The sequence below is a fragment of the Sceloporus undulatus genome, chromosome 7 (assembly GCF_019175285.1).
Source record: "Sceloporus undulatus isolate JIND9_A2432 ecotype Alabama chromosome 7, SceUnd_v1.1, whole genome shotgun sequence".
Classification (NCBI taxonomy): Eukaryota; Metazoa; Chordata; class Lepidosauria; order Squamata; family Phrynosomatidae; genus Sceloporus; species Sceloporus undulatus.
The window spans coordinates 38,630,575-38,653,340 of NC_056528.1; the positions used below are offsets into that span (position 1 = coordinate 38,630,575).

The following is a 22,766-nucleotide window of genomic DNA, read 5'->3' on the forward strand; positions in this document are numbered from 1 at the left end:
CGGGGAAGTATTGGAAAGCCTATGTCCAGTCCAAGGTGGAAAATCAGTTTTCCAGGATGCAATTGTTTTGTTTTTATTTTAATTTCCAGAAAAATTGGTAGCGGATCTCACACTGCCCAGTTTGGCCCTTGCTGGATCTACAAATAGCAATTCATATTAATAATTGACATACAGATTGAACAGATTGTTTGAGAAAGGGAAGAATCCATTTGTATCATCATAAATGAAAGTATGAAGAAAAATAATATCAGTTAGTAGCATCTACATTGTTGATGATTGTGCTAAATACGGATGCTACATACTCATAAGGTCTTTCATGGTCAAAAAAGAAGATATGGATACTAACCGTGTTGTCCTAGAAATGTATATCCAATATTTTGGACACTCGTGCTTTTTTTCCAGCTCTCATCATCATGGCCAGATACTCTAGTTTATGTGAACCACAGGAAGAAACAGGAGCACAAAAGAAGCCAAACATCAGTTAGCTAATTTCAGGTTAGGAATTCCCATTCTCAAAGAGACAAAGCACATACAAAGCAGAACAAACGCTTGTTTCTTCCTACAGTGCTTCTCCATTGAAAACAGGGATATAAGTAAGGGATGGCCGTCAGAAATTTCAGTTGGATATGCAACTAACTAAGTAACTTCTTTCTGTGGATCCTGGCTGCTGTCTGTTGTCCTGCACAAAGCTGACTGGTTTTGTTTGTCCAGAAGAAACTTTTGTAACATATCATCACAAAACACATAGGTTTTCTTTTCTTCTCTCTTTCTTTTCTCCCCCCCCCCAACATGCTACATGCGTCTAGCAGTTTGACACCACTTTAACTGCCATGGCTTCCTCCTACAAAATCTTAAGATTTGTAGACTGGTGAGGCACTAGAACTCTTGCAGATCATTCAGATTGCTGTAGCTCATGAAATTACTAATCTTAGGTTTCTATGGGATGAAGCAGTATTAAGGTGTGGTAACTGTAAGGTATAAAAGAGGTCATAGATTTTTATATTGTAGTTTAAGAGGATTTATTTATCTGCTGTTTAGTTTGTTGGGATATATTATTTATCAAATGAATGAGTGCAGTACAGACAATTCTGGGAGAGCGCTCTGTTAGACTTACTAATATAGGATCTTCAGCAGCCTTTCTGTAGATCCTGACTGCTAGTTAAGTTTGTAACTGGCGAGTATTTGATGCGTGGATACTCCAGAGAATGTACTTGCTATTTAGTAAGAGGTTTTTAGCTTGAATTATATAATGACTGCAATGGGAATGTAGCCCTTCCAGTTCTATGATTCTATAAACTTTTGTATGAATTATCCCAGATATTGCTTTGGATACATAATAGTGATTAGAGTAAACTTGTTGAAATCAAAGTGGTTTAGATTAGTACTGATTTGCTGCAAGTCAGAATTTGCAAAGGGCAGTCTGAGCACAGTTTGCATGTGAACCATTGTGTTCTGCTGAATAATGTTTCTGCAAGCTGTTTTAAGTGGACATATAAGGTGTTTTCCATGGATAGCTAATGTAGTATGTGACTGTGACAAACAAGTGGATCATGAATGTATCCGTTTTTTGGTCAGATGTCACCTGAAATGTGTTAAGGCCCCACTGGATGCACAGTGCCCCTTAGACACATAGACACACATATGTACAGTATAAAGCGGGCGTGCCTTACGCCTTACACCAGAAGAAGGCTCCACTCGTCCCGGAAGGGATAATGGTGTGTGCGCCACAGCGTGCATGAGCCCCATTCATTCTAATGGAGCTTGAGCATAAACAGAATTCCCCTTACATGGGGAGGGGTCTGGAACGGATCTCCCGCATAAGGGAAGGGACTACTGTTTCTTGTCACAAGTCACTTTTGAAAATCACCTCACTTTCAAAAAATGTTCTCATGTAAACGAGAAATCTGCTTTTTGAGAAGGAGATGCCCAGCCAACAGCCACTTAGAATTCTAGATCCTTTAGAGTTGTCCTTCTGCTCTTGGTCAGTTTCCATATATTTTGCCTCCTCAACAAGATCCTATAAGAATTTATTTGCCTGAATCCAGTTGTTGGCCCAACCAAAGTAGATCCAATGAATCAATGAGAATTTGATAAGTCAGTTCTTAGGTAAATTTCACGGATTCACTGAGTTTACTGTATTTGTGTCTAATCTATGGATTTAGGTCTTTAGAACTATGTGTTGACTTCTGTAAGAGAAAAGGCCTTTCAAGGGTTGCAGAACAGGATACCTAAAGTAATTAGTTTAAAGAAAGAGATTCAGAGAGGAACAAGTCATGGTCAAGAGTAAAGTTAGATGTTGACCCTTCTTTCAAATCTGAGCATATGTGTAAAGAAAATGTAATGTTTATTGTATTATGTTTCTATTTTGTCATTTTTGCTAACCTGCTACTACTTCAACTCCATGCATCAAATTTTCTTTTCAATGTATATACTGTATGTTTGATGATGACCGCTGAAGATTTTTCCTTTGCAAGACTTCTCTTAATTGCAGCTGATTATTTTGTGCTGAGTTTCGCATGTCTGTCTCAGGCTTATATTCAATTTTCCGTTAATATTCTTCAGTGACCATACAATGAAGGATCCCAGGAAAAAGAAATTTTGGTCTGGAAGAAGATGCATGTTCATTGTAAATGATCTTCATCTATAACATGACTCATGGGAATTACCATTTTGACCCATCAATCTGTGGTGCATTAATGCAAAATGGTGGATTTATCAATGTTGCTTAGGCTGCAAACACAACATTGACATGAATGATGGGGCACCTTCTCAGAAAAAAGTATTGTGTCCTGTTTTCTGTAACAACTGTGATAATAGTTTAACAGGTCATTATTGCAGATCATATTCATGTGTGGGCTTCTGTACTGACCTACATTCAGGTATGGAAAATGTGGTCCCTTTATCATACTCATGCTAGTGGTGCTGGCCTTAGGTTTTTCTTCCATCTACTAAGTTGGAGATCCAGTTAGACTGCCTTGGTTCACAGAATGCTCAGTACTATTGCTGTTACCAGTAACTGGAGTGGATAGTAGGAGAACACTGATAGTGGAACATTGGCATAGACTATCATCTGAAATTCTCATGTGTCCTCTCCTAAGGTTTGATGAGGAAATCTCTGTCCAGTTTATTAGGCTGAAGGGATTGTGGCCACAGCATGATTGACAGAATGCAGCAAGGGGGGGGGGGGAATTTCAGCTAAATATGAAATTGGAGCAATATGGCCCTGATTAGAAATTAGTGTTCACATGTTGATTCAGTGTGTGAGTAGAAACTGGGGTCATGCCTCCTGTGCAGTATCTGCAGATTGGTATGGATGTCTTCAAAGGGGAACCCTTTGTGTTTGCAGTTTCCATGCAATCAGAAACCCTAATCTTATACCACATGCAATGGCATTCCCTTTGGAGATATATAAATTAGAAGACAGCAGCTTTGGCAGCCCCAGGGCAACTGTCCATCCCCTGGATCCACTGTGGCTCACATTAAGCTTTCCCCTTCAAATCAGAAATTTGAAGAAAGTGGCCAGAAACCCATTTTTGATTTTAAAAACCCCACCCTATCTTGTTTTCATACATTTTAATGAAATAAGGCACATGTGGCCTATGCTTTTTGCTTTAAAGAAGAATTGGTCATGGAGTGATTCTCCATGCCTCAACTGAAAAGGGAGCCCTAGGTGCCAGAATAACAGGTGGTGTTTGCATGTGAGCTAATCTATGTTAATGCAGAAACACTGGGGGAATGGCATCAAGGACAAGTCCAGAGGTGTCACTTAGAGCTGTGGGGAGTGTATATTGCACCAGGTGACACCCCAGAGTAGGGGTGACACCTGCTGGACCCTCCTCTCCCTTTGGATCAGAAAGGATGAATGCATGCCTGGGGAGGAAGCCCTGTGATGGAGCAGCAGAAGGGGTGAATGTCCCCCTTCTGTCCCCTTCCATTGACTCAATTGTCTGACCAGGCAGGGTGATGCAGCATCTGGGGAGGGAGTGGAGGCAAAGGAGTCCAACAATCCTTCCAGGTTCTGGCCAGGTGATGGGCAACTGGTGGGCTAGGGAAGGGGGCAGGCTTCTGGCTGGCAGCCCTCCACACCAAGTGACACCCTAGCTAGTGATGCCACTGAACGGGTCTAACTAGTGCAGCTCCATTCCTTCTGCCTTTTTTGATCCAGGACATGAGCAGTGACTTCTGAATAGGACTACAGTAAAAGCACAGGTTGATTCAAAGAAGCTGCTTCTCTGCCTCCCAGTATATCTTGAGTCATAAAAGTAAATGCATATTAGTCTATTTCTGGTGATAAGAAAGGCATCTTACAACGCTGTGGCTTATTATAATTTTCTTTTGCATTTTTATAAACTTACTCAGGGGAAAGAAGAGACTAAATATTTGCAATTCTCTGTAACAATGCTGGCTGAAATGGAAATCAGCCAGAGACTAGATTGCTAAATAGGAATATGCATGATTTGGAACAGTGGGTTTTAGACATGCAAATTCTAATTAACATAGTATTTTGCATTGGTTTTGGATTCTCAGAGTCCCAATAGGGACAGATCAGGAAGGCTTGCTCCAGCTGTTTTCTTTTCTTACCTCCTTTTTTAAGGCACACAGTTCTATCCATTGAATATATTACATGTTTATTTACATAGAACAGCAAAATAGATCTGGACAATAACATCCAAAATCCACAAAACAGTGATTCCTTTATTGGGTTGACCAAAATACATAAAATGCATATTGCAAGCCAGAGAGTGTGGTCGTTTCGATGTTGGAATACAACTCTAAAGATGAGAGTTCAAATCCCAGCTCAGCCATGTAAACTAGGCTTATCGGGATATTCAGTGAAACATGCTTGGAGAAGCAAGCCAAATCATACTAAGCTGGCATACATCTATAGCAGGAGAATGAGAACAAATGCTCAAATTCTATCACTGAACACTAGATACAGCTGTCTGAAATATGATAGCCAAGGTGGGTATCTTTACACCTGAAGGAACTGACTGCCATTAGGTGTGGCTCAAGTTGACACTAGAAATTCCAGGGTATCTAGTGCGTAGCTAGCCATGCCAGCCCACTTGTGTAACTTAGTAAGTTTTCTAACCTTTTCTTCCCCACTGAGCTTCCATATAGTTTTTTTAAAGAGGGGTGGGTAGGGTTAAGTGTCATGATTATTGATAAAACTGTGGTCTCTTCTAAGGGCAACACTGGCATCTGCATCTTTATGTCCTCTCCTACCAGCCCTTGGCAACCTGTGATTTCTCTTTCCAAAGGAGACTGGAGACCACCTTCAAGTGATTATAACCAGATCTCCTCTTTCTTAGATCTCTCTCAGGGCGAATTGTCGGAGGTGTCTGGTGGTTCTTCACTCTCATCATTATCTCTTCCTATACTGCCAACCTTGCGGCTTTCCTCACAGTGGAAAGGATGGTGTCACCCATAGAAAGTGCTGAGGACCTGGCTAAGCAGACTGAAATAGCCTATGGAACTTTGGATTCAGGATCAACCAAAGAATTTTTTAGAGTAAGTTTCATGTTGTGGTTTGTTTGTTTTTTAAAGTTACTGTTCTTAAAGCCAAAATGGTGTCGTGAAATTCTTAAGTATCTGAACTTGTGAAGGCAGGAGAAAATGCAACCCCTGTCCTTGCTGTCCTCTCTTGACTTCTGAATATAGACAGTAGCCTGGATCTTCTTGATGAGTCACATTAAGGATAAAGCCATTGAATCAATTTTTGAATGGTACATCAACATGTAGGCTGATTCCAAGGGTCTACTTGGGCTTTGTTTGCATGGGTGAAAAGGCCCATTGTGGTTGTGTCCAGTTCAGGTAACACATGGCTCAAACCCTGCAGATTGTTGTACTTCCCTTTCCCATCCTTCCGTCCCGACCTTGGTGCAGAATTAAAACTTTTAAGCATGAATTTTATTGCACACCTCCATGCCCTGGTTGGAAGCATCTTGTACGTGAACTGGACTTCTCCTGTTCTTTGCAAAGAACAAGGAGCTCCCGTTCTTTCAAAAAGTGCCGGAGAAGTCCAGATTGGGTATGGGCTTCCATGATCAGGTATGGAATGCCTCTGACCTGGGCACAGAAGTGTGAGATAAAATCCGTACTTAAAAGTTTTCATCCTGCGCCAAGGTTGGGATGGAAGGATGGAAAAGGGTAGTGCAATAATCTCCCCAGATTCTGGTGCAAACAGTTTGAATGATGCCCAGCAAATTCAGCATGAATTTGGGGTATAACACCTTAACATGCATTAAAAAGATTTATCTCTTACTCCAGATCTTCTGGGAAGACCTGAAGCCTTCCACCCCGGAACGGAACAGCTGTCTGCATGTGTGTCCGTCCCACTGAGTTGTCCTGCACATCTGCCACTGTCACCAATTGCTCACTCTCAGGTCTGAACAAGGTGCACAGCCATGTGACTGTCATTGGGTGCCCCATTCTGACCTCAGAAATATGAAATCCATGGTGGTGGTCTATGGACAAGGTGACTTAGCAGGGCACACATGCCAACAGCTGCCCTGGCACAGGAATGGAGATCCAGTAACCGGGGACTTTATCACACGTGAGGAGTTTCTCTTAATTTCAAATGAAAAGAAAGTGGGGCCAGAACACATTCACGTGAATTCGCTAGTTCAGCAAATTTACGTGAATGTGCATTGCGTTCGAACTGGTTTCCTATTGCCCAAAAACAGCATGCCATTCGCCGAATTTGCATGTGGTAGTCTATCACGCAATAACTTGAAACCCCATGATTGCGCTCGGACTGACTTCCCATTGCCCGAATTTGTGTATAGTGGGTTATCATGCAATAACGTTAAACCCCATGATTGTGTTCAGATTATACTTCCAATTTCCCTTGTCTGATAAATTCCCAGGAGAGATATGGGCAGCTCTGAAGTCAAAATACTCTGCACTACTCTGCACTAAACTTTCTTTACCTCATGCAGCATTTGATACACATTTGTCATGTTTTTTATTCAAAATGAAACAGATTCAAATGCTGTAGTTTTTTCCTCAGGCTTAAAGCTGTCTCATTCAACTGTCATCCTTAGTGGTGATGTTGGAGAGTCACATCTGTATACTGTCCCCTCTTAGCCAAAAGAACCCTCCTAAAAATTTGACCTTTTTTTTTACCACCAGTTGTCCAGATGGAACAATTTCAGCATGTTTTAAGTTCTTCCTGGATCCAGGAGAGGTCTGTTTTCCAATAAGAGATGACCCAAAATTGACACCTGAGTCACTTCTTATTGGGGAAAAAAGGCCTCTCCTGGTCACAAAAAACATAGAAATTTGCCCCTTCACATTTGGAAGCATTAAATTGGGGGTCAAACATGGCCCTACATAGTGCATGTGACCCATAGAACATACTCCCCCCCAGCTTTATATACTTGAAAGTGTGCAACGAAGCCAAAATATGTTTAAAAAGCTAGTCTAGGTTCTTATGCTCAATGGATCGATTCGACATCAGATCGTGGTTTATACTATACTTGATCTGATCACATTTTCTGTCATTTTCTAGCATCAAAATAACCCACTTGTGGTTCCCGTTCACAAATGAATAGATTCAAAATGATTCGGTTCCAGACGGCCGAAGAGAAAGTTGAATCGATTCTGACCCACTTGTGGTTCACACTTGCATGGAATCAATTTATCGAAAAAGAAGTGGAAAAAAATCAGCGTCAAAAAGACAGGTTAAATGGGTCTGGAGCATGACCCCCCTATCGGAATCACTTCAGTGATTTCAATTAAGTGGGAACCAGGGTTGTTTGAACCGGTTCTAACCGATTTGCAATCCAGTTTAAAAGGTAGTGGGAATGAGGCCTTAGCAAAGCATTTAATGGCATCTTTTTAAAAGAATGGGGATGCTTCTTGTAATGGGGGCATTAGAACCTGAGTGTATATCAGCAACTCATTTTGTTTGAGCAGATGGTAATGAATTTCCTCCCTTTCCATGCTGGGCATGATTAAGCCTGCAACTTGTTTTACAATGCTGGCTTTTCTCCTAGCATCATAATGGTCTGATGGCAAGCAATGCTCAAAATCTGTAGGTCAAATGTTCCTCTTTTCCAAAAGAACACAAAAATAAAAGGACCCCCTGAATCCTCACGATCGGATGTTCTCACTTGTATAGGTACCAGGAGGCCAGACTTAACGTTCCAAAAAATGGCTGACTTTCTGTAGCTTTCCAATGGCAAATTATCTACCAGCCAAAGGCTTCTGTTCCTTTCATAGTTTTGATGATAACTACGGTACTTATTTCTACCTCGCAATGCACTATGCGCTTTGCAGCAATATGGTGCTTGTGAAGGCAGCATGCTACAAATGGTGATCAGTAGCTTGTTGTCAATTTTCATCCTGATTTCAGAGAATGTTTCTCCCAGTGGGGTAGAAGATGGAAATGGACAACCTCTCTTTGGAAATATATTAGCATTTTGAATGCCAACCATGATGCTGAAATGTGCATGTTTTCCCCCCTTTTTTTCTTTCAAATTCATCAAAGTCATGGAGCCAGTGGCTTTTAAAAAAGGAATACATTGCTTTGGTGGGGATTAGAAAAATCAACATGTTCTAATGTATTTAATTAAAGATTCAAACAAACATGACTAGCACATCAGGATCAGCAAGGGGAAGATTTAACTTCAAGTGGGGAATTAAAACCAACTATAATTCAGGGATGTACAATATTTTCAGTTTTCAGGAATTGCATCTAGAATTTCAAAGCACCTTTGCAACCAGCTATTTGGCAGCTATAAGTTAGGATGCATTTAAATGAAGTCTGTGCTTAGGCATTTTGGAAGGTAAATCACTGCCCAGTGACCGGTGATCTGCTTCTACGGCTGTTCATTTTGTAGATCTGACTGTACAAAATCCACCCCACAAAACCCACCTGTGGCCATGAAACTCGAAGCTTATACCCTTAGAGCTAAGCTATATATTGCATTGCAAGAAAGAAAGAAAAAGTAACATGACGCTGCTGTTATAGCCTGTCTTTTGACCCAAGAAGTAGCAGGAAACTGCTAGGCTTCATTTCAGTCTTAGAGCTTTCTATGACACCACTGGAAGAACTGTATTACACAAAGCACTCAAAGACTATATCCACACTACATAATTATAATTCCACTTTTTATTGTTGTAAATGAAAAGGCGAGTTTTGTCCTGATTCATTTATAAAACCCATAGATCACTTCATTTAATTTGAGTGTATTTGCTTTCTCCCAGGGTATCCTGGGATCTGTAGTCTGATGGTGAGGTCTCTAGAATTTTGCTGAAGACCTTAAGTGCAACAAATCAAGGGAGTTCACTAGAGCTCTCTACCAGAGAATTGTAAATATCTCAGCAAACTATAAACCCCAGAATTCTGAAGAAGAAAGACATGACAGTTACAGTGGTATCAAATTGCTATAACTGTGTAGTATAGATACAGTATACCCAAATTTAACTAACTTTGTGCTTAGATCTGTGGCATTGACAAGCAAATTAGAAAGGAGCCTTTTTATTTATTGCAATTAAAGTAGCAGGCTATGGAAGATTAAATAAGGAGAGTCCTTAATAATAGCTCGATAAGGAAAGGATTAGATAAGGAGAGTCCTTTTCCTAAAAGCAGTAAAATCACACTACTTTGTTGCAAATCCTTGGCGGGGAGTTATTATTCCCTTTGATTTTACCGCCTGAAAAAAACTGTTCTCTCAATCCCATAGAGGTTTATGTTGCACCTATGAGCAAATGTAACAAGACAATGACCAACTCCCCATCTCAGAAATATTTGGTTATAGATGGCACTAATGGCAAGAGGGAGGTCAGGGAAGACATGCATGAACTGTAAACTAGTGATGGGTTTGCTGCAAAGACACCAATAATGTGTTAACTTGGCTGCACAAAATGTATGGCTGGAGCAAAGAAGCCAGGGCCCTCAGGGAACGCTCACTCACTGTTTCACTGTTCTACTTTTGGGAGAACAATGACATGATGATGATAATGACATTGCCCAAGACAGAACTATTCCCATCCCTGAAACGTACTGTACTGCTTTATATAACTCTGCTGGGTCACATGAATAGGTGCTTGTTAGAAGAAAATCTATAGCTTCTCATTACAGTTGTAATGTGTTGCCAATGAAACAGATTAAATGACAGAAGATATTTCTGATCACAGCAAAAGGTGTCCCAATTAACTGGATAAGAGCAGGTACCTTTAAAAACTAAACTATTTTTTAATATTTGTTGTTGTGTGCCTTCAAGTCATTTCTGACTTATGGTGACCCTAAGACGAACCTGCCATGGGGTTTTCCTGGCCAGATTGGTTCAGAGGTTTCCCATTGCCTTCCCCTGAGGCTGAGAGGGTGTGACTTGCCTAAGGTCACCCATGCCTAGATATGTCTATAGGTGCTGTCTTAGGCCCTTATAGTATGGCTTCCTTTTAAGATAATGCTACCTGCACATCCAAAAATAAAGAAAAATATCTATTTATATGTCTATTTAGATGAATTCCCTTGTAACTTAAAATTGTAAGGAGTCATTCCAAGGTCTCAGCTTTTGCCCTGAAAAATCTTAAGGCCTAAGAGAGTCTTGATCTGACAACTCTGCATACATAGGTCTACACACAGACATCTTTCAGCCACCTCATTACATGGAGGAAGCGCATAAGCCACACAGTATTGTGCTCTGAGAAGTTTGGTCATGCTGTGTATTATGCTCAGAGTTTCACAGCAGAACAAATGAAAACTTTTTTTTAAAAAAATCATAAAACCAGTTATTGGTTGGAAAAGTCAGACAGTGTGGTCCTCATAATGTGTATAAGTTTAAAATGGAGAGTCACAACCATTTACGAGTCTTGGGAGGTTTGTTAATATCCTGCAAAATGTTAAAAAGATGTTTACTGCTAAAACAGTTTAATGTTTAAGGGTTTATAACCCTTAGTACTTCCTTCCTGCTGTGAATCATCAGCCAAACTGCTGGTCCCAAGGCTGCTTTTTTATCTATGCAATAGACTGTGAAATCCCATCTCCTTTTTTCTTGGCATGGGAATTCAGCAGTTAGGATGATGAACAGTTTAGCCTACAATTGTCCTGATTCAGCCCACTTTTTCAAGGGACAACATGGCATTGGCCATCGGCTGGAATAGTCACTAGCTTTGCAAGGAGTGGGGAAAGCAATTATAAGTGATTTACTCTTGAAAATACAGATCTTCATTGCAGTCTCAGAAATGTCACCATCCTGTTCAAAACTGAGGGCTAGTCCTCATTTCAGTTGAATAAAATGTGACCTGGTCACATGTGATTTGCAAGAGTTTGGGCTTTTTGTGGAGGAGGGAGAGAAACTCCTTAAAACTCTACAGAAAAAGACTTCATAGTTTTTACTGGAGAATCCACAGAAATCCACAGAAAGGTGCATTATTGTATGCATTTTCTTAAATGTCCTACATTTTGGGCTGAGTTTTATCCTGCAGTTGTCCTACGGTTTGGTCTAGATTTTGTCCTGCATTTTGTCCCGGGTTTTAGTGGACACTTACGGCAACCCTATGTATGACCCTCCATCTGCTTTGTTGATGTGAATGTGCAAAAATCTGCAGCAATGCTCGTAATACACTTAATTATAGCCTAGCCTTGAGATTCCTTTGTCAGTGAACATGTCAAATCTTCTTACTGACGAGACTGAGGATAGCATTAGATACTAGATTGGGAAATACTGATTTAAAACTCATATTTCTTTCATTCAAAGCAGCGTACACAAGGTTTCCAGGCAATCTGTAATTCCCATACTGACTAGCACATAAACCCAAGACCGTCAGCAAGAATAAGGGGTATAGTTATGGAGGGGCAAAATTAAGGTGTTGCTCCCCCAAAGAAGAATTCTGCCCACTCCATGAAATTGTTCCTTCACTCCCTATATTTCTAGCACTGCAGAAAGTGAAACACTGAAAATCATTCCCACCTAGAACTATTAAATTTGCTGCATTTGCATTCAGTTGATCATTTGCCTGCTCTTTTTCTTTGGCTGTCTAAACTGTGGTTCCAGATACTTAGCTGAAACTTTAAGTTACTTCATTATTAGAAATCTGAGGGTTGAGGAACAATTTCATGGGGGGGGGCAATACTTTCATTCCCCCCAAAATAACTATCCTTACATCAGGAACCTCATAGGAACCTTGCAGGTACCAGCAAGATTTCTGCATCATGCACCTTGAGCATGGGCTTTACCAACAGTTCTCACTTCAAAGATACATCTGTGTTAGTCTGTAGAATCACTATGTAGAAAGATCTTGTAACATCTTTGAGACTAACCGAAAGAAAGAAATTGGCAGCGTGAGCTTTCATAGTCTTCAGTCTACTTCCTCCGACGTTTTTCCACTCCACCAAAAGCATCTGAGGAAGTAGACTGAAGTCTACGAAAGCTCATGCTGCCAACTTCTTTCTTTCAGTTAGTCTCAAAGATGCTACAAGATGCTACACACTACAGTTCCTGAGTTCCCTTTCTAAACTAGAGTGGCAAATAGTATGTTAATAGTTTGCTTCCTTTCTGTCTCTCTCTCTCTGTTCTTTTACACAGAGATCCAAAATAGCTGTCTATGAGAAAATGTGGTCATATATGAAGTCGGCAGAACCATCGGTATTTGCCAAAACCACAGCAGACGGAGTGGCACGCGTGAGGAAATCAAAGGGGAAGTTTGCCTTCCTGCTCGAATCGACCATGAATGAGTACATTGAACAACGAAAGCCCTGTGACACAATGAAAGTTGGTGGGAACCTGGATTCCAAAGGCTATGGTGTAGCAACTCCCAAAGGCTCAGCATTAAGGTGGGTGGAATAATATAACAATATCCATGTTGTTATAGTATTCCACCTACCCTGATGTATTGTGTTGTCTTTTTCTTTCTTGTGGATTTGAGGTAAACTTAAACAGTTTTCAAAAAAAAATCGTACAGTGTTACATGGAGTTAAATAAGACGGTAAATTATGGTTTCATTGACTTTAATGCATCCATTTTTTTCTAAATGTTCTCTCCGTGTTGTCCTTTCTGATTGTTTGTTGCTGTTTTTTTTTTTAATTTTACAGTCCAGTGGCTTTTTTCAATTTAAATGGTAAAAGCCCGAGTTTAAAACTGCCATACGTGATGAGTGTTAATTGCATGATGTGGTGTTCTCGTTACCTTTATATTATTTTTTATTCTTCTACTTCTTCTACTTCTACTTCTACTTCTTTTTTTTCTCAAAAGACAATTTCCCCATCCCGCACACTTCAATTTTTTGAGCAGATGTTGATATCCTCCATGCCACCTTTTAATCTTTAACCCCGTTATCTGCTGTAGTAACAAACACGTTATTCTCTATAGCTCCACCTCCCTCCGAAACAAAAACCAAACCAAAACCAAAACCAAAAAAAATATATTTTTTCTTTCTGGCCAATTTGTCCTCCTTGTGCTCCTTTCTTTATACGTTTGAACGACTTTAACCGAGCATCTCTGCATTATTCTTACGAGTTATGTTTTATCGTTTCAAGAAATGCTGTTAACCTGGCAGTATTAAAACTGAATGAGCAAGGCCTCTTGGACAAATTGAAAAACAAATGGTGGTACGACAAAGGAGAGTGCGGCAGCGGGGGCGGTGACTCCAAGGTCAGCCTCAATGTCACCACAATCGGGTACCTTAGTCAAGAGTAATCGGCAAGGCTGTTATTTTATGCATCAGGGAAAGGAAAAACAAAAACATCACAAGCCTGTAAAGACAAGAAACCATCTTGAAATTGTCACAACCTCGTGACTCGCTTGCCCAGTAGCTTATTCAGTTGAGCAATTCTCTCCCCCCCCCTTTTTTTTTTCTTGTCTCTCTCTTTTTCTTTCTTTGCACTGCTTACCATTGCAATCAAATCTGGGCCCTTATTTAACTAACAGAGAGTGCAAGAAGCAGATTGAATCAATCCTCATCACTTGGGACTGATGTTGAAGTGCAAACCCCAGGCTGATGGATTTTCATAGGGAAAAAAGATCCAGTTGGAAGGCTTCCCAATGTAGATCTTGAAATGCGACCTCTGAAGGTCAGTGGACCCTAAGGGCCTGAGTGAGGGGCTACCATAGAAATGGAATGTGCGAAGGGACATAGACCCCATGCACTCTTGCATACATACTTTAGGCATTCTTCATTTTCCAGCCATGCGTGTTTTGTCGGGATTTCTAGGTGCACGTCAGCATTGCTAAAGCACAGGATGCAGGCTATTTGGGGGAAAAACAGAAGGCAGATATTTAGATTTGTTGTTATGTGAAAGCTTAGACACATGCAATTGTACAGTGGTTCCCAGCCTGTGGTCCTCCAGATGTTTTGGATTTCAGCTTCCATAGTTCCTGACTGGTGGCCAAGTCGGCTGGGGCTTTTGGGATCAGAGGTCCAAACCAAATGGAGGACCAAAGGTTGGGAACCACTGGTTTGTAGGGCTGAATGAGACCTTTGCTGAGAATTACTTGTGAGTTTCTTCAGGGTGCTACTTGTTACATCCATGTTCTGGAGAGGTTAGACCTGAGCAGCAAGTGAACTGTGCTGGCATTCTTCAGGCGAACATCCCACATTAGTTGTGCTACAGTGACTTATGTCTCATCCACTGACCTCTGAGGTCTGAGGGATGTAGGGCACCGGACAAAGCCTGGTTTATCGACCTGAAAGCACAGGTAGTTTATTAGGTTATTACCTTTTAACGATTCCCTCCAAACACACACATCCATACATAAAAATTAAAAGTGAATTGAGGATCTCATATAGCAGTATTGATAGACATCACTTCTAAATCTATCTTTCCCTTTTCTATTAAGTGTGGCTCAATACTCAGGGTCTATCACACAGGCATTTATGTGTGGAGATCCCAATTTGCTTCTTTTGTCTTCTTCTTTAAACTCTTCCTTATGTCTTATGTATGCATAGAGTCTCCTCCAGAAGCAGTTGGACATTTTTGTCCAATGCAGAATGGCAGCATTCAGTTCAAAGCTGTGGAAGCAGAGTTGTGCCTTCAGTAAGGCCTGTTGCACATGAGTATGCATTATGAATGAGGTTGCACATTTGGCTGAGTTCAGCTGTGCAACCTGGCCATTCAGCATCAAGATTATGCAACACAATGTGTAACTCTACAGGTGGTGGTTTACAGATGCAGCCTTAATGTTGGACCTTAGTCATTGTGAAGGGAGGGAGGGGGATAGCCCTGTTCTGTACTGTCCGTAATCATCAAAAGAAGGAAGAACAGGGACCTCCCAGCAAGATCCTTACTCTTTCCTACACTTTGACTTCAATTGGGGAACTTTTGGCTTTCCAAATGTTTTGTACTTAACTAACATTGGTCAGATCAGTTTGGAGTCTTCTGGACTGAAGCTGCCCCAACATCCCTCCATTGAAATGGAGTGACTATATGCACACATGCCCTGCTATGCCACCCAGTGCATCTGCTGCCACTGATGCAAGTCACTCACTCTGAAGTCAGAACAAGGCACCCAGCATTGATCACATGGATGCACACCTCATTCTGACCTCAGTATAAGCAGCTTGCACCAGTGGCACTGGCATCAGCAGCATAACAGGACACATTACAAGCAACCTCCTGACATTGCAATGGAGGGCTCCTGACCTTCCTGGAATATCCAGAGCAAACCGTAAGGTTTTGTTACCCTGTTTTAAGGAAGGGTATATGGTGTGTTTAGTGTTGAACTGGCCAGACATCGACCACACAGTTTGGAACAGAAACAGGGACTGGGCCCTGCATCATCAAGACTACTTGATGTTGAAACTAGGGGAAGATGCTTTATTTGGCCTGTGAAGACAGGGCCAATATCTCTTACTATTGAATGTGCTAAGCGGAGCTGATGGGAGTCACAAGCCAATGCATCTGGAAGGGCAAAGTTACCTCACTTCTTACCTAGGAGATTATCATACCACCTTTCCTCCCATGCTAGACATGAGGCGTAAACTTTAAATGTGCAGATTTTATTGCACACCCCTAAACCCAGGCAGTAGGCATCTTGTACCTGATCCAGGCTTCTCCTGCACCTTTTAAAGAACAAGATTTTCCCATTCTTTCAAAGGTGTGGGAGAAGCCCGGATTGGATTCAGGGATGCCAACTGCCCAGGCAGGGGGTTGTGCAATAAAATTATCTATTTAAGCTTACATCCCACATCTAGCATGGGAGCAAAGATGCTGCAATAATCTCCCTAGTTTGTTCAGGCCCACTTTCCCCAGTCTGGTGCCCTCTAGATATGTTGGACTATAACAACCCCCATAGGGACAAGAATTATAAGCGCTATAGTTCAGTAACATCTGGAGGACACCAGGTTGAGAGATGTGCCAAAGTACACCCTTATGTGATCTGCTCATAGTGAGGGTCTGTGGACTGGCACCAGTACAGAGTGGGTTTCCAGGAAAGAAAGAAACAGTTGTAGACAATGGGCACAAACATGGTGCTGGGTCCTGGCACAAAGGGAGGAGGGAGGAATCCCTGTCACTCACCAAGACCAGATAGCTTAAGAAACAGTGGGCTCCTTCAACCTCCTTAAATATAACTTACCAAACCCTTTGTCATATCTATCAAACCTGCCAGGAAAGGAGGTGTTTCTGGAATTATGTCCTTTAATTGAGAAGTATTACTCCTAAAGGAGTCCATTAAATTTTCTGGATTGCTGTCCTACACACACACACACACACACACACACACACACACACACACAATCTGTTCCTTTAAAAGAATTTAAAAACTTATAATCACCTTCTATAGTTAATCAACTCACTTGTGGTAAGATTATTGATGAGGACTGCAGAGGCGGGTAGTGCACTTCCCTCTTGCATTTCTCTGCAAAAAGGATGCTTTTATCAGCAGAGCAAGTGGAATAATTATTTCCTTTAATTATGTTTGGATAACAGCAAAAATTAAAACAAAGGTGATTTTATATAGCTTTCTTTAATCATTACCCCTAGGAATAAAAGCAGGAGCAAAAAAGATATCCAAGTATCCATCTGAGCTCAAAGACCTTTTCCATATTCCAACCTAATATAATGTTACCTATGAGTATGTGAACTATTTAATTTCCTGCTTACTCATACCATCATATTATGAAAAATGTCTGGTGACAGAGGTTAGCTTAAGATTGCACTGCTGAAACAGATCATTGCCTTTTTTTGAGTCTGAAGGGGACTTTTTTTTTAACCTTTAAGGTTCATGCATGAAATCTGATAGCACATGGAATGCAGCAACTTATTTAATAACACAGTATCATCAACTCTGGCTTGGAAGCCCAGCAATAAAACTTAACTTTACAAAAACTTAAATCTTACAAAAACATTCAGTGGCAACAATCGAGCAATGAATGCCTAGGGCAGTCCTATAAACTCACTAGTAAGGAGCAAACCCTTGCCTGAATTCTGCTGCTTTGTTGTTGCTGTGTGCCTTCAAGTTGTTTCCAACTTATGGCAACCCTAAGGCAAATACAGTATATCATAAAGTTTTCTGGGGCTGAGAGTATGTGATTCACCAAAGCTCACCCAATGGCTTTCCATGGCCGAGTGAGGAATCGAACCCTGATCTCCAGGGTCCTGGTCCTACACTCAAACCACTACACCATGCTGACTCTGTTGCTAGTCCTACCTAAAGTTGACCCATTGAATCAATAGGATTTAGCTACTTGTTGACTTACTATTCAACAATTCATTGAATGAGTCTACTCCAGTTGTGACTCACTAACAGGATTCCAACCATCATTTTCAAACTGTGCCCTTTGTATCTTGTTCTGATGTTCCAACTAAAGTACAGTAACTTCAGAAATGGTCAACACAGCTACCTCTGAATATGTTTCCTGATGATGTTCTATCTGTTATCTTATCGGCAGAACATGTCAAGATGTTTCAAAATAAGGCTCAGAATGTTTTGTACATCCTTAACTTAATTTGAAATCACTGGAAGCTTTCAGATTTTTCTCTGTCTAGGCAAACTATTTTTATCTGTGTTTTTTCCCCAATATGGCTCTTATCTTATTTCAGCCTTACAGTCACTTTCTCATTTTTGTTTTTCAAGTTGTTCTGTATGAAGAGACATTATTGCTCTTGCATAACTCAAGAAGGCTCTTTATGGCTACTATAACTATGCCATATTTTCTGGTGCAGATGGAGTATGTAACGGATAGAGTTTAGGAAGTTACTTTTAAAAATTAATTTATTCCCTTTACTTGCTATAATACTTACAGAATAATTCAATAAAATCACTCCTTACAATGTTCTTAAAAGTAGCTTGTTATACAGTAGTTGTGTTCTTTGTTCCTTTTCCATTACATTTCTTTTCTTAAAAAATATTGAAAACCTGCAACTGATAAAAGAAAGGCATAAAACGTGGAAAATCCCTGTTGAAATGCTCCTGAAAAGTCCTTTAAAAGTAACTCTTTAAAATTTCTATACATTTTTACTCAGTACATCAATATGGAATAGGACTTCATTCCCATTCATTGCATTACGTTTGAAATGTAGCTTTGCTATGGCTTCATTCCTCTCCCCCTTCCAGGCATTCATTAGTGCTAACTGTACAACATGTAACCAGATACCGCCAGACGTCGGTCTCATAATACCAGTTGGTAGGCAAGAACTGTGGGAAAGGAATAGTGCTCTGACATTGTACATATGTGCTTTCTGGTGGAATTGACCACTGTAGAAAACTAGGCTAGGTACTGGACTAGATAAGCCTTCGATCTGATCCACTAGGACCCATTTCATCATCTCATCTCTAGCAGCATATCTGTACACCAGACATAGCAAGGCAGCCATATCATATTTCCTTTTTTTGTATTTGTTCAGATTCTAGTCATGCTTGCCAAGCAGATAAAGATATCAATGATGTAAGGTAACTGGCAGTCAAAGAGCCAAACATCTTAATAGTAAGATATGTTGGCCAATATACCTTGGATGTAATAGGCACTGGAGGTCTTCAAACAAATGGTGGATGGCCACCTGTCAGGGGTGCTGTAGTTGCATGCTGTGTTATAAGTCCAACATGGAGCAGTCTTTTACACTAAATGACTTCCATTGTTACATCCTACAATGGCATGGTCAGCTTTCCTGTTTTAAAAAGGACAATACTTTGTTTCAGGGGTGGGAAATATATGGCCTTTCATTTCAGGGTGCATCTACACTGTAGAAATAATGTAGTTTGACACCACTTTAACTGCCATGGCTCCATTTTACAGAATCCTGGGCTTTGCTGTTTTGTGAGGTACCAGCACTCTTTGGCATAGAAGGTAAAGACCTTGTACAGTGGGCCCTCCCTATACGCGTGGGATCCGTTCCAGAGTATGGGGGAAAATGTGAATGCTCAAACACCATTTGTTTTTATGGGGGAGCATTCCCGTGTGCTGCATGGAGTGTGCGCCACAGGCATGCATGCCATTATACTTCGGTAGCTTAACATTTTGTGTAAGGCTAAAGCTGCGTAAAGCGCACCCACGTATGGCGTGGGCACACTGTAAAATTACAAATCCCAGGATTCCACAGGATGGAACTACAGCAAAGTGGTGTCACATTGCATTGTTTCCACAGTGTAGGTGCACCCTAAGTTCACTGTGAAATGCAGACCAAGACCCAAATTCTGGATCCAGGAGACAGGGTAATTTTAGGCTCATGGAGTTCCATGACAGTTGTCCAACACCACCTCATTTGTGAGTTGTGACCTTGTGTAACTGAATATGCATACAAATGGGCATGGGCATGAGCATTCAGGTGCACCTTCCACATCCTTGAACTGAATACTGCATCAGACAAAAGCATCCCACTACATCAGTCCAATTGCTTCCATGGGGGGATTTATACATGCATTAAGACACCAACCCAATCTACATCAAATCTTTGAACTTAGACTAACTGAATCTGCAGTCAAGTTCAGCAGGGTTTTCGCTATAGTCTTGTCTTCCTTGAACATGTCCAGTCCTTGTCTAGAGGCTTCCAAGCTGACAGCAACAATTGCTGCATACAGCAATGAATGCTTCAGCTTCATTATGCAATGGGGTATCTATGGGGTGGAGAAGAATAAGAACAACAAGCAAACAACCATTGGGTACACTGGAGGAGTTCTATGATCTGAAGGAGCCTTTGTATGCCAGAGCTGATCAAACAAACTCTTCATTGGGAAACATTAAGCTGGCATGTTTACTGATGATATAAAATAAAGATGGAGATAAGAACCTTTCTTTCCCTGTTCAGAGCCTGCAAATGTCCCCTGTTTGTTTGTTTGCTTGTTTGTTTGCTTGCTTTGGAGCAGAAAGCTGCTTTTAAGAACTGGCAGTCATTTTCATGTCTTAAGCCTCCATCATCCAGGCCATGTCACCTGGGAATATAATATGGGTCAAGCCAGTTGTTTGCACCAGATGCCGACTCGTGCCCCTGAAGAAATTAACAGAAGCTCTTTCAAAAAGCTTAAAGGCTGGTGTGCAGTTGAGTGTGTTGTTGTTGTTTTTTAAGGATAAAAAATACTGGGTTTTGTTTTTATGTGTCTGGTAGTGTGGGGAGGGGGGAATTGCCCCTCTTGGAACATTATGTGTTTTGTGCACATCTTTTGGCAGTGTTGGTAGCTTTTGCTCCAAATAGTTTCTCTTTCTAAAGTGGCATGTTTATACCCATTTAATATTCCAGGCTGTAGTGTTTTCATATCCAACACTTTAAAAGCATCTATTCCCTGCTGCAAATAAGAGAGTTCAGTTGTGGTTGTTCAAGAGAGTGTGGGTTTGTTTTTTGTTTTTTGTATTTTGTATGTTTTGGATGTTTTTGCTGAGATTGCCTGCCCTTCGAGGAAACACTTCAGGTCTAGCTTCGTAATTTTGCAAGAGGCAGATTGAGGAGGTAGAGAACTTTCCTACACTGCTGTCAATTTTCTTAGGTGAACTGGAGTGTTTCTAAACAAGGCTTTTATCATGAAGTTGTCCTGCCTCACTGACAAAATTTGAAGTACAGCCCAGATATCATCAACCTGAAACCTGTCCATATTCCCAAATAGACTAGACCCATTGATTCACACGGAGTTATATAAGTATTGACTCACCATTTGATTTGATGAATCTACTGTCATTAGGACTGACCCAGCAGGATGGCGACCATTGTCCTCTGTTTGTAACCTTCTTCTGTTGTTTTGCTTACCTGAAAAAAGAAATCTGGTAAGGAAGAAAAGACAGGCTAGGTGCATGATGCCTTTCGGTCATTGACTGATAGTGCTAGGAAGTCCTGTTTGTAAATTCCTGTCAGTGCGCTTTGGATGCTGCGGCGCATGAATGTCATCGCTACACAGCCTGTATGGATGGGTGTGAGCAATTATGGCACCCGGGCAGCACGGGGAAGGTTGTGAGCATGGGGACGCTCAGCCCTCATCTCACCCACAGACCGCCGCTTTTTGCCCATCTGTACTGGGCCTTTGATACTGCTTTAACTGTCATGGGCTCATCCTAGGGAATTCTGGAAGCTGCAATTTCATGAAGAACATAGGATTCTTTGCCAGCGAGATCTAGTGCATCACAACAAATCCTGAGAGTCTGTAGGATGCAGTCATGGGAATTAAAGTGGTATCAAAGTGCTATAATTAGGTAGTGGGATAGAGAACCTAGGGCCTTGACAGATGGCAACTTCACACTGAGGTCCTGATCCCACTTTTCGAGGAGCCAGAAAAAGGGGCTACTTTTTGCACGGAAAAAGCGGCTACTCAAAAGGCACCATAGCTGTGGCGGCATGGCTATATGGTGCCCCTTCAGCACTGTGTCATCTGGATGCAGCACCAGAGGCACACCATGATGCTGCGCACTATATAGAGTGGAGTGCAGCATCTGGGGTGGCAAAGTCAGGTGTGCGTCGTCAAGATGCTGTGCCCCAACCCTGCCCCATGCCATCCTTTCAGGCCAGTCTGTAAAGGTCCTTAGAACTGAAGGTTCCAAAACAGTGTCCAGTTACAAAATATGCAATATACAAAGTTCATATGTTCAAAATACAACATTTACCATGCCCATTTACATTAGAAAGTTGGATTGCACTGGAAAGGCTATCAAAAAGCTTAAAAAACACATTTTAATAATGGATCTCAAATAATAATAATTACTACTACTACTACTAAAATATTTGACTGGTCTTAGCAACCCTGGACATGCCTGACCCTCAGGCCTTGAAAACTCAAAATGTCTACATTGTATTGTATTAGTCTGTTCTTTGGGAACATTAGATATTTCCCTTGAGTAGGGAAAACTACTCAAGGCACCTTTCCAGCAGTTACACACAAAGGTTCAAAGTAATTAAGCTTTCTCAAACCATGTTTTTAAAAACCAAACAATGTTCATTTCCAGTCCTAAAGATGGTGGCCTAATTAAGAAAAGTTCCATAAAGATCCCTACTTTTCCTTGATCTTGTCTGCAGCCTAGAGGGAGTTAACTCATTCCAAAAAATGAGCTTTCAGCAAAGAAGTAATGGATTGCAAAAACATGTGAAACAACCTGGCACACATGCACACCTTCTTGCATCCATGTCAGAGACCTGACACTGCTGGATTGCTGCCATGATGTTCTATTAAATCAGCAAAGCTTTCTTCTAAATAATGTACTAAAAATAGAGTCAAATGTCTGCTTAATGACAAAAATGTTTTCTTTCCCTTCATGGGAGGCCGCCTTCCTCTTTCTTCAGATACTTTGTTCCTCTCACATCTCACGCTTGCCACTTTGTAATTTTGTACCTACCTACACTAATCTTTTATGCCAAGTTCTTAGGACAACCTTAAATAAGTATTAATAACCCCCACATTTCC

General features: G+C 41.0%; 1 protein-coding gene across 7 annotated transcripts in view; it reads left to right on the forward strand.

The window, feature by feature from the left end:
* Positions 1 to 22,766, forward strand: part of GRIA3 (glutamate ionotropic receptor AMPA type subunit 3) — a 200,103-nt gene that overhangs the window by 151,928 nt on the left and 25,409 nt on the right. For 4 of the 7 annotated variants that reach the window (XM_042478101.1, XM_042478099.1, XM_042478097.1 and 1 more), the window contains exons 12-13: positions 5,313 to 5,511; positions 12,540 to 12,787. In XM_042478101.1, the coding sequence (XP_042334035.1) occupies positions 5,313 to 5,511; positions 12,540 to 12,787 (447 nt within the window). Of the gene's footprint in view, positions 1 to 5,312; positions 5,512 to 12,539; positions 12,788 to 13,489; positions 13,605 to 22,766 lie in introns of all 7 variants that reach the window. The other 3 variants (XR_006104932.1, XM_042478100.1, XM_042478096.1) reach the window with 1 other exon arrangement.